Here is a 12,298-nt window from a genome sequence, read left to right as displayed (position 1 = left end):
CCATTGCTTTGGCTCGAGAAAAAGACTAGATTACAAGTTCTGTAAAGCTCTGTACAGGAAACCACACCGAGCTCTTTAACACCCGAGGACATTAGTAGACCGCCATCTCTTACTGACCACATATGGCTGTCGTTCTACTTGGGATTCCAGCGTGTCTGAAGAGAGAGCGCACTCCCACATCAGAGATGCCAAAACAGCATCCACTAGCTACCACATCCAGCAGCTAGCAGAGAGGAAACATGAATATTTCAGCGCCAAATGATTAAAGTCACCTAGTCCTTTTCATCATTGTTTAAAGTAAGTGAACATGTTCAATGTTGACCTCCTCTCCTCTGGAGCGGGAAGGAAAGAAAAACAACTGAACGAGGCAAAATGGAAACTGGGTGTGAACACTAACAACTGAGGAGAAGCCGCTGATTGAAAGGAGACGATTGCAGGCATTCGGTTAATCACTGCATCAATCCTTCTCTTCTGTGGACATCACTCGTTCTTCCTGACAAAGGTATGCTCTGGTATGTTTTCTAGGAGCAGCAGGGCTTCCTCTCCTGTATAGCATAGTTGCTGAAGACTCTTCACCGAGTGTTAGAACTGAAAGCCTGAGTGTGTGACTTTGGTGTGTGTGCGTGGGCGTGGGAGCAGCCTGAATCTTGACTGAAGGGAGACACAGCGGGGGTCCTGGGTACCTAAAGGGGCAGTGCCATGGTTCTTGCTGTGCCTTTAACAGACGCTGTCTGCATTTAGTCACAGCATTTACCACTCACAAAAAGAGATAGCAAAGGCGCAGGAGATAAAAGAGTGCCACAAATTTCACAGCACCGTGTGGATTACCTCTGCACCAGCCTCCCCTCTATCTCTCTCTCGCATACTCTCTCTCGCATACTCTCTCTCTCTCTCTCTCGCTCTCATATTCAACCACAGCCATATTGTTTGGAAAAGGGAAGAAAGATCACACATATCTCCTTTCAGCCACTCTAGCTTTAATCAGAGACTCAGCAAGGTAGTCTGTGTGAGACACTGCTCTCATATGTGCATTCCCTGTGTCCTGGAACCTAGGCTATGGACAGCTTACAAAATGGCTACTAAGCATGAGCGTGGAGTCTGGAATCATAGTTTATTGAATCACAAGTGGATGTGAATGGCACATTTACGCTTGAAAGCGAAAAAACATTTCCTTGTCACATCTCAAAAAGACTCATAACGCATTCATGTTCTTAAAGAGGCAATTCACCTTGTGCTTTTACTATGTCAAACAATTGTAACATATAGGTGGCTCCAGGAATCAAACCCACAATCCTGGTGTTGCAAGCACCATGCTCTACCAACTGAGCCATACAGGACCACAAACATGGCGGGTGAGCCATGTCTTCTTACCCTAGCCTGTCGGTTAGTGCTCATTTGCCATAGTCACACGAGGGAACAAAACAGCCCAGACATGGAAAACAGAATCAATCATCAAAGCAGACACCTGGCTATTCCTGTACACAGTGGCTCACCACCCCGTCACGTGTACACATAGATTTCCACTCAGTAGTGCTGAACACCAAGGCAATTTTTTAGTGCTTGCTGACAAAACGCTTTATCATTTCTATTATTATTTGTGAGATACAACCTCTAAATCAAACATAATGTTCCGTGTGCTGTCCTCAATCAAAATGAAATAAAAAGTCAACGATTTCCTTGAACAAGCGTATCACGACGTGTCATATAAATTACATAAAGGCATCCATTATCTGGAGATATCCACACCACACTGAACCAGGGACTTGTGAAGAGACCGAGACTGAGACTGAGACTGAGACTGAGATAGAGACAAGCTGTGGTGTCATCATAGTGGGTGTGTGTGTGCTCCTGTGGTACGGATGTGCCTTTATATTCTCTTTCCATCAATGACCACACATTCTCGGACAGAGCTACTGCAGGATCAGACCTTCAGGGTGTTACTTGTCCTTATACTAAACGTCCAACTGCCCAACAGCCACTTGAAGTCAGGCGGCAGCAGTGTGGGATTGCAGAAAGAAACTGCCAGAATATCTCTTTGCAAAGTACCTTGAATTTTGTCTCATGTCTACTCAAGTGAGAGTGCTCACCTGTCATCTCTGACAGCTACAACAAGACAGGCTGCTGCGTCATTTTATTCCTCAGACGGCCAACCGACTACATCTCGCCCACCAGCACCCCGGCTATACTTCCCCAAAAGGCCACAGTAGAAGAAAAAGGAAATAACTCTCAATAACACACTTGGCCAACAGAACTGTCTTAGTAACTACAGCATGACCTACACACCTTAGGGATCAGAGAGGAGCAAGAGGCCTTAACACTCTAAGCAGCCTACATGAAATAATACTATGGTATACTATGGTATAAATACTGTAGTATTCACTGTAGTCAGAAAAAAAATGACACTGAATACTGTAGTATTTAGTATTAATATTTAGATTTACCCATAGTATAAATACTGTACTAAAATAAAGCTGTAGTACATACCATGGTAATTAATGTAGTGTTTTTGTGGATTGTAGTACACAGAAATATTTCCTGTAGTGTTTTTGCGGACTGTAATATATTGTCGTATTTACTGTACTGTTTTTATGGACATTACTGTAGTATTTACCACAGTATAGTGTTTGTGTTTTATTATCTTTGACATACTGTAGAAATGGAGGCTTTCTCCTTCATGAAACCTACTGGAGAAATTCTAAAAGAGCACATTTTCCATAACCTGTAGGTAATGAGGACTGGGGTCTGAAATGGATAGTTCAGCGCTTCTCTTTTCTTTATTACTTGTAGGAACACAATATGGTATATACTTGGCATGTAAGTTTGTCATGTACAGTATGGGTGGCACAAATTGCGATATGGCGGAAATGTTAAAAAAGTGTAGTGTTTTTGCGGAGAATATTGTAGTATTTCCGAGAGTGTTTTTTGTGTGTGGATAATACTGTAGTATTGAGGGATACTACAGTGTGTAGTGTAATATTCTACAATATACTACAGTAAGTACTGTAGTATTCTATAGTAATCTGTAGTATTTTTTCATGTGGGAAGTTGAAGTGAAAATCACTTGTCGATCCAGGGCAATGCCAGTGGTGCAGCACTCAACACTCGTCACTAATAAACAAGTCCAAATCTCCCCTCCAACCAATAGACAGTCTGTCTGTCTGTCTGTCTGTCTGTCTGTCTGTCTGTCTGTCTGTCTTTCTGGAGGCTGGACAGAATAGATGTAAGAACACCAGACTCCATCCAGACAGACAGGCAGTGTTATTTTACAGTATGGAACAGCGTGTCTGGTTTACAAAGCAGTACAGCTAATTCAAATATTCACAAACATTTCCCGAGGCAGAGTAGCAATGGGAGTCGGAGTATGACGAGGCATTAAAGATTAAAGCAGGTAGCTGCCACCGGCGCCCAGTTTGACTGACATTCCAAAGAGAATGCAGCTGCCCAGTCAGAGGTGCCATGGTTACACCTTCTTCTCTCATTGCCTGCTAAAATTAAAACTTCTAAAAATATACAGCCTGCCTGGGCTGAGGCTCGGAGAACTGACTCATCCATATGCATGAGAACGGTGTTCCTTCTCCACTCTGCCTGTTAGTTGTGGACGGGCCGTCTGCTCTGCTCTGCGGTGCTGAGCCTGAGTCCCAAGACATCTCCCGGGACAACTGACAGACTGAGCTATTAGGAGGCATGTGTAATGTCTAATGATAGACAATGCCCCCAAACCGTATGTTGACCAGGGGGGATTTCTAGAGAGGGAATATCAGGATGATCACAATCGTCTTGAAGAACCATCTGGCCTAAATGGCCATGAACTCATTTAACCTACAGCCAGAAGAGGACTGGCCAACCCTCGGAGCCTGGCTCGTCTCTAGGTTTCTTCTTACAGTAGATTCCTGCCACTGTAGGGAGTTTTTCCTAGCCACTGTGCTTCTGAATCTGCATTGCTTGCTCTTCTGGGTTTTAGGCTGGTTATCTGTATAGCACTTTGTGACAACTGCTGTTGTAAAAAGGGATTCAGGAAATACATATGATTGTTTGATTCATTGATTGACAATGTCTCATGGAGGTCAACACTTTGTCTGATAAGTATTGGCTAGGATAGGCTATGTCTGGGGGTGTTTCTGTTTGTGTGCACAGACATGTAAAGGACATGTGTGTACTGTATGTGTGCTCACACGTGTGTGTGTGTGTGTGTGTGTGTGTGTGTGTGTGTGTGTGTGTGTGTGTGTGTGTGTGTGTGTGTGTGTGTGTGTGTGTGTGTGTGTGCAAATGTGTGCTCACACCTTTTTTTTCTTCTTTTTTAAAATGTAACCTTTATTTAACTACGCAAATCAGTTAAGAACAAATTCATATTTAAAATGACGGCCTACCCCGGCCAAACATGAACGACGCTGGGACAATTGTGCGCCACCCTATGGGACTCCCAAACACGGCCGGACGTGACGCAGCCTGGATTTGTGTGCGTTCAAGTGCACCCACGAGTATGTACGTGTGGTTATACCTAGGCCTAAATTCTCTCACTTACCTGTTGGATGAAGGCCTCTGCTCCTCGGGGGCTGAGCAGTAGGATGGCCCGTCTCAGCGTGTCCCTGTAACGGTTGAGCTCCTCTGTCCTCATGGTGTTGAAGAGGTTCGAGAAGACTTTACTGATGTTCCTGTCCACTCTCTGTAGAGATACGTCCAGCCCCTGCCGAGATGTCTGATCCAGGAAACTCTGTAGGCCACGGATATCTGAGGAGAGGAGGAGGGTGAGTGGGGTTAGACTAACTGGACTCGGAAAACCCACTGACTATGAACTCGGAAACCCCTCTAACGTCCTGCAGAGCCCTCTGAGTACATCAAACATATCGCATAATTATGGCCCACAGCATCCATTGCACTTTTTACTCAGATTCCATCTCTCAATAGCATCATTTGACTAAATTTTATATTTCCACTGTGATTGCTAGCCCGTGGTGGTTCCAGTGTTAAGTGGCATATTTGAAACCCATGACTAGAATACACAAATAATGAATTCTCGACATGCTGACAAGGACAGTCATTTAGATAAACGCACACACAACAAACACGCTGCTTTGAGATTCAACCACAAAGACCAGGGAGTGAAATTATGTGGCAAGTGGTAACGTGGTAGGCACAGCTTGTCCCATGAATTAAACGTAAAATTGAGGATTAGCTGATAACTAAAAACATATATAGTGAACCTGAAACTATTTCTCGAACAACAATCATACACATCAAAGCGAACAAGATCTGTCCTCTCCTTGAGCAAAACTTAATAACCTGATGTGGCTAGGGGGCAGTATTTTCACGGCCGGATGAAAAAACGTACCCGATTTAAACTGGTTACTACTCTTCCCATAAACGAGAATATGCATATTATTAGTAGATTTGGATGGAAAACACTCTGAAGTTTCTAAAACTGTTTGAATGGTGTCTGTGAGTATAACAGAACTCATATGGCAGGCAAAAACCTGAGAAAAAGTCAACCAGGAAGTGTAGGATCTGAGAATTGTAGTTCTTCTTTCTAGTCCCTTTCGAAACTACAGTATCTGTGGGGTTACGTTGCACTTTCTAAGGCTTCCATTGGCTGTCTAAAGCCTTCAGAAAGTGGTTTGAGCATTCTCCTGTCACTGGGCAGATAATAGGAGCTCAGTTTCTGAGTGGACTGCCTGGCAACAAAGGGATTGTATATGCGCGGTCATGCGAGCACGCTGTTTTTTTCTTTTTCTCCTTGAATGAATACGCTATTGTCCGGTTTGAATATTATCACATTTCTACGTTAAAAATACCATAAAGATTGATTTTAAACAGCGTTTGACATGCTTCTAAGTACGGTAATGGAACATTTTGACTTTTTGTGTCTCGAATTGCGCAAGCCTTTGGACAGTGACCTGAACGCACTAACAAAATGGAGGTATTTGGACATAACTATGGATTATTTAGAACAAAAACAACATTTCTTGTGGAAGTAGCAGTCCTGGGAGTGCATTCTGACAAAGATCAGCAAAGGTAAGAGTATATTTCTAATACTAATTCTGAGTTTAGGTTGCCGCGAACTTGGCGGGTGTCTGTATACCCAGAATATTGAAAAATGTGCTTTCTCCGTAAAGCTATTTTAAAATCTGACACAGCGGTTACATAAAGGAGTTCTGTATCTATAATTCTTAAAATAATTGTTATGTATTTTGTCAACGTTTATGATGAGTATTTTTGTAAATTCACCGGACGTTTTTGGTGGGCATCCATTTTCTGAACATCACGCGCCAATGTAAAATGCTGTTTTTGGATATAAATATGAACTTGATCGAACAAAACACACATGTATTGTGTAACATGATGTCCTAGGAGTGTCATCTGATGAAGATCGTCAAAGGTTAGTGCTTCATTTAGCTGTGTTTTGGGTTTTATTGACACATGTCCTTGCTTGGAAAATGGCTGTGTGGTTATTTTGGTCTATGTACTCTCCTAACATAATCTAATGTTTTGCTTTCGCTGTAAAGCCTTTTTGAAATCAGACAATGTGGTTGGATTAAGGAGAAGTGTATCTTTAAAATGGTGTAAAATAGTTGTGTGTTTGAGAAATTGAAATTATTGGATTTTCGAGGTTTTTGTATTTCGCGCCACGCTGTTCCATTGGATATTGGCTAGGCGTTCAGCTAGTGGAACGTCTGCCCTCAACAGGATTTAAGGGAAGCCTCCAACTAAACATCTGTATGTAACAATGGAAGAGGTTTTTACAACAATGTCAGCAGAAGATAGGGCATTGCTGACAAGCATGAACAAACATTTGAAAAAAGCTGAATTTATTGCCTGTGTTAATGGAGGAGGTTGAGGCCCTCAAATCAGGAATGGATTACAGCAATAAAATGGAAGAAATACGAGCTGAAAATAAGATATTGAAAACGACCGCGGACTCCCTATAAGCCACTACGGAGAGGCTATGGTATGATAATAACACAATGAAAGCAGAATTACTTGATCTGAAGTGCAGATGTATGAAGAATAATATTGTTATGATGGGAATAAAGGAGGATGAAAATGAAAACTATCTGGCAACTGAGAATAAAGTCAAGGTTTCCATGAAACTTAATCTCAAGATAACGGACGAACAGGTGGATACAATTGATTTTCGATGGGCTCATCATTTTGGTGGCAGAGGGGAGGGAAGGCCCGGTCCGTTCTCCATTAATGAACAATTTCTCCATGAAATAGTGGAGAGAACGTGCCCTGTACCCCACTTTCAAAAGGCTCCGAGCAGAGAAGCAGAATGTTTGTCTTGTAGTTCTTCAAGGATTCGAAGATAACAATGTGGCTATGAGTGATACCTCACGCTGAGGTAGTCCCCGATACGCAACATTACACAGCACTACACGTTACAATCTTATATTTTTTGTATTTGTTATTATTGCATGATGGACTCATCCTTTGTATTCATACAATACGGAACCTTGGACTATATGAACTTAACATTTGTCTTGGATTTATGGGAAGGCAAAAACGGCTGAGGCGAACTTTTTTTTATTTGATGGGCCGCACAAATTTTAAAATGGTCAAACCAAGGTTGGGTTTTGAGTTTGATCTGATACAATGTAATTTTAGCGATTGGGGTATATTGTGACTTCAATGCTGTTACACTGTAGCTGCCCTTCTAGCAGATGTGAATTGGTACGACAAATATTGACCGATCGAATGTGGAGCTAGGATAGGATAAACGATTGATACAGTAAGAGGGTCAATAGCCTGTCTAGGTTCTCTACTGGAGTAGGCCTATACGATCCTGTAACAATTGGTGTCACTATCTTTAAACACCATTTAAACCATAAATCTCTTTTTTTTAATGCAAAGGACATATTGTTCAGATACACACCAGCAAATGGGTTAGGTGTTGGTCAACGGGATCTGTTGACTCTGCTAGCGTGCAACTGGCAGGTTTACACAGGGTTAAACTGATTATAGCTGAAATGTATCAATAGAGCCAATATGATAACTGGCTTATGGAAGCACTTCTCTATGCGAGAAGTATATAATGTTTTTACACAATCTATATGTGCTACCGGTATCTTTCCTCCCCAGTGCTATAGGCCTATGTGTTAAACAGCCTCAGTGATAGATCAACAACCCTAGTGTAAAAAAAAAAACAAAGAGGAAAAAGGGAAATCCAATACAAATATTTTACTTTGCCTTTGGGATGAAATGGATGCGGTATCTATCTATATGCATATACTGTATATAGTGCCTTCAGAAAGTATTCATACCCCTTGACTTATTCCACATTTTGTTACATTGTGTTACATCCTTTATTCAAAATGTATTAAATATACTTTTTTTCTCACCCATCTACACACAATACTCCATAATGACAAAGTGAAAATATGTTTTTAGAAATGTTTGCAAATACAGAAATATCTCATTTACATAAGTACTCACCCCCCTGTGTCAATACTTTGTAGAAGAACCTTTTGCAGCTTTCCACACCTGGATTGTGCAACATTTGCACATTATTCTTTTCAAAATGATTGTTGATCATAGCTAGACAACCATTTTTAGGTCTTGCCATAGATCGTCATTTAGATTTAAGTCAAAACTGTAACTTTGTCTCTCAGGAACATTCACTGACTTCTTTGTAAGCATCTCCAGTGTAGATTTAGCCTCGTGTTCTAGGTTATTGTCGTGCTGAAAAGTGTCTGTTGGAAAGCAGACTGAAGCAGGTTTTCCTCTAGGATTTTGCCTGTGCTTAGGTACCCTTCTTTTTTATACTGAAAATTCTCCCCAGCCCTTAAAAATTACAAGCGTACCCATAACAGGATGCAGCCAGCACTATGCTTGAACATATTGAGAGTGGTACTCAGTAATATGTTGTATTGGATTTGCCCCAAATGCAACACTTTGTATTCAGGACAAAAAGGTAATTACTTTGCCAATTTTTTTGCAGTATTACTTTAGTGCCTTGTTGTAAACAGGATGCATGTTTTGGAATATTTTCATTCTGTACAGGCTTCCTTCTTTTCTCTCTGTCAATTAGGTTAGTATTGTGGAGTAACAACAATGTTGTTGATCCATCCTCAGTTTTCTGCTATCACAGCCATTAAACTTCGTAACTGTTTTAAAGTCACCATTGGACTCATGGTGCAATCCCTGAGCGGTTTCCTTCCTCTCCAGCAACTGAGTTAGGAAGGACGCCTGTATCTTTGTAACGACTGGGTGTATTGATACACCATCCAAAGTGTAATGAATAACTTTATCCATCTACCCTTCTTTGTGAGGCATTGGAAAACCTCCCTGGTCTTTGTGGTTGAATCTGTGTTTGAAATTCACTGCTCGACTGAGGGATAATTGTGTGTGTGTGTGGTACAGATATGAGGTAGTCATTCAAAAATCATGTTAAACACTATTATTGCACACAGAGTCCATGGAACGTATTATGCAATTTGTTAAGCAAATGTTTCATCCTGAACTTATTTAGGCTTGCCATAAAAAAGGGGTTGAATACTTATTGACTCAAGACATTTCAGCTTTTCATTTTTATTAATTTGTAAAGATTTCAAAAACATAATTCCTCCTGAAATTATGAGATATTATGTTTAGGCCAGTGATAAAAACAAATCTCAATTTAATTCATTTTCAATTCAGGCTGTAACACAACAAAATGTGGAAAAACTCAAAGGGTGTGAATATTTTCTGAAGGCACTGTATACCGTACGTGTTTGGGTACTGTCTATCCGGATGTGATGTATGTCAAGTAACTATATTCCTACTATGTACAGTAACTACTGTGAAGAAAAGAAAGAGAGAAGTGACATGTATGTACAATGAGTCTAGAATGTACATGTAACAACAAGCAAAAAGAGATGTTAAAAAATAGGCTAATAAAAACTTTTGCAGTGTTTTGGGTTTGACAACAGCAGAGCAGCCTTGGCCCAGACATTGTGAAATATTGTGAGATATTGTGCATTGTGCCCCACACTGTGGAGTAAATTGCCTGCCTGTCGATCTCTGCTGCTGGCAGTTCAGTAAGTGTTCAGCGGAAGGAGAGTGGTAGAGGAGGTCTGGGTAACTCAGTGCTTTCTTTATTGTGTTCTCAGGGCCTCTTACTCACAGTCCTAGCCTATGGTGGGGCTCCGGTAGCTAGCACCTGTCTACAAGTCATCTTCCTTTGTCCACAAGTCATCTTCCTTTGTCCGGGATTAACAATTCACCACCGAATAGAGCGGTTTCATTGCTACAATTACTTCTCATTTGCATCATGGTGAATTCTCTTCTTGGTGTGATAACATATTCAGCTATCGCTGAAGTGATCCATTTGAAATGTCTGAGACAGGTGGGTTCATTCGAACATCTCTCCTTCTCCTTCTCCTCTCATTGCTGCCTATTAGGAGTGACAGGTAGCTTGTAGAAAGTTGTGTCTGGCTGTCTACTGTAGTCCTATGCAGCTCCCTCTCCCCAGAGTTTAGTGGCAAAAATCCTGCTTAGTCTATGTTTCCATGGTGAAAAAGGAGATAGTAACAGGTCTTCTTTCACAATGTTCTCACCAAGTCTTCTCACCAATGGCAGTTGTTGTAGTCTCTACAAAACAACAACAAACTACAAACATTTACTTCCTATTGATTCATCCTGAAGAGTACAGTGAGGAGTGCCTTGTGGGGGGTGTATTCCTCCTCAGAGCGAACCTGGCAATTATCTGTATTAATCAAACTTCTTGGCTTGGGGAGATTACTATGAATCATACATGGGGCGGCTAATGTCTTACTAGCGTTTAACCCCTGCAGGTAGAATTGGCCTTGCTGTGAAACCCATTACATCGTCCACTTTGCGTGTTTTCATTCCTGTTATTTTATACCATATGGATATTGTGAGAATATTGGTGAGACTATTGGTATCCACTTATACTGAACTAAAATATAAACGCAACATGCAACAATTTTACTGAGTTACAGTAAATTCATTAGGCCCTAATCTTTTTATTTCACATGACTGGTCTGCGGTTGTGAGGCCGGTTGGACGTACTGCCAAATTCTCTAAAACGACGTTGGAGTTGGCTTATAGTGGAGAAATTAACATTCAATTCTCTGGCAACAGCACTGGAGGACATTCCTGCAGTCAGCATCCCAATTGCATGCTCCCTCAACTTGTGTGACAAAACTGCACATTTTAGGGTGGCCTTTTATTGTCCCCAGCACAAGGTTCACCTGTGTAATGATCATGCTGTTTTATCAGCTTCTTGATATGCCACACCTGTCAGGTGGATGTATTACCTTGGCAAAGGAGAAATGCTCACTAACAGGGATGTGTGTATGGACAATTTCTGGGATCTTTTATTTCAGCTCATGAAACATGGGATCAACACTTTTCATGTGGCATTTATATTTTTGTTCAGTATATATTTCACTTGGGGGGAGGGGGGGACCCAGACACTGCTCCTTATCATTCAAAGCATAACTTGGGTGGGTTTGAGAAATCCTTGTTTATGAACATTCTAGATTTGCATTTTCCTCACTTTTCCTCAGCTAATCCCTATAGATTACAGCCCAAATCTTTTGTCGGCTGCAGAGAGAGTGGCAGTGATGGGCTCTCCAAAGCTGCTTGGCTTCGCCTCATGGACTTTAGCAACAGCTGCTGTGATCCCAGTGAAATTTAACTAAGACACTTAGGGGAGCATCATAACACGCAGCATAAGAGATAATCAAAGAGGAGCAGGAGAGCAAATCTCATCAAAGAGGCCCCATCTCCACCGTCTCTCCACTGGCGGGAAAAAAATTGGATTTTACAGGATGTGACTTTCTCTCTCTCTCTCTCTTTCTCTCTCTTTCTCTCTCTCTCGCTCTCTTGCGCTCTATCCCTCTCTCTCTCACTCTCTCTCTCTCTCTCATTCTCTTTCTCTCTCTCACTCTCTGTAGCTCTCTCTATCGCTCTCTCTCTCGCTGTTTCTTTATTCGTGGGTTATGTGAATCATCATGAGGGCTGCCACTACCGCGTGAGGATTGCAGAGAGCACACACACATCCACTTGCATGCACAGGCACAAGCACGCACACTATTCCTAGCCACAGACACAGACCGCAGAGGTGAGGTGAGGGGCTGTGTGATACAAGCTGACAGTCCAAATATGGCCTTTTGTGTGACAGTGCTGACCCCAATGCAATGGATCGAGGTAAAAGCATGCATGAGAAGCCAGCTGAAGTTCATGTGACATAATACTCCAATCACCCTGCCCTCCTCTCAACACTGCATGACATAATCAAATGATTGTGATGCTAAAGAGAGATGATGTCAGTGGATGGGTTGTACACAGTATGTCATCA

General features: G+C 41.7%; 1 protein-coding gene and 1 non-coding gene across 3 annotated transcripts in view; both read right to left on the bottom strand.

The window, feature by feature from the left end:
- LOC106589364 (glutamate receptor ionotropic, delta-1) overlaps positions 1–12,298 on the bottom strand; it is a 455,232-nt gene that overhangs the window by 170,735 nt on the left and 272,199 nt on the right. For both annotated transcript variants that reach the window (XM_014179240.3, XM_014179241.3), the window contains exon 4: positions 4,523–4,728. In XM_014179240.3, coding sequence (XP_014034715.1) covers positions 4,523–4,728 — 206 coding nt within the window. The remainder of the gene's footprint in view (positions 1–4,522; positions 4,729–12,298) is intronic.
- On the bottom strand, positions 2,659–2,711 carry LOC123731487 (U7 small nuclear RNA). The gene has a single exon (XR_006762640.1). It is a non-coding gene; the product is annotated as a U7 small nuclear RNA (small nuclear RNA).

The sequence above is a fragment of the Salmo salar genome, chromosome 28 (assembly GCF_965601325.2).
Source record: "Salmo salar chromosome 28, fSalSal1, whole genome shotgun sequence".
Taxonomy (NCBI): Eukaryota; Metazoa; Chordata; class Actinopteri; order Salmoniformes; family Salmonidae; genus Salmo; species Salmo salar.
This window is presented reverse-complemented; position numbering and strand designations above follow the sequence as displayed.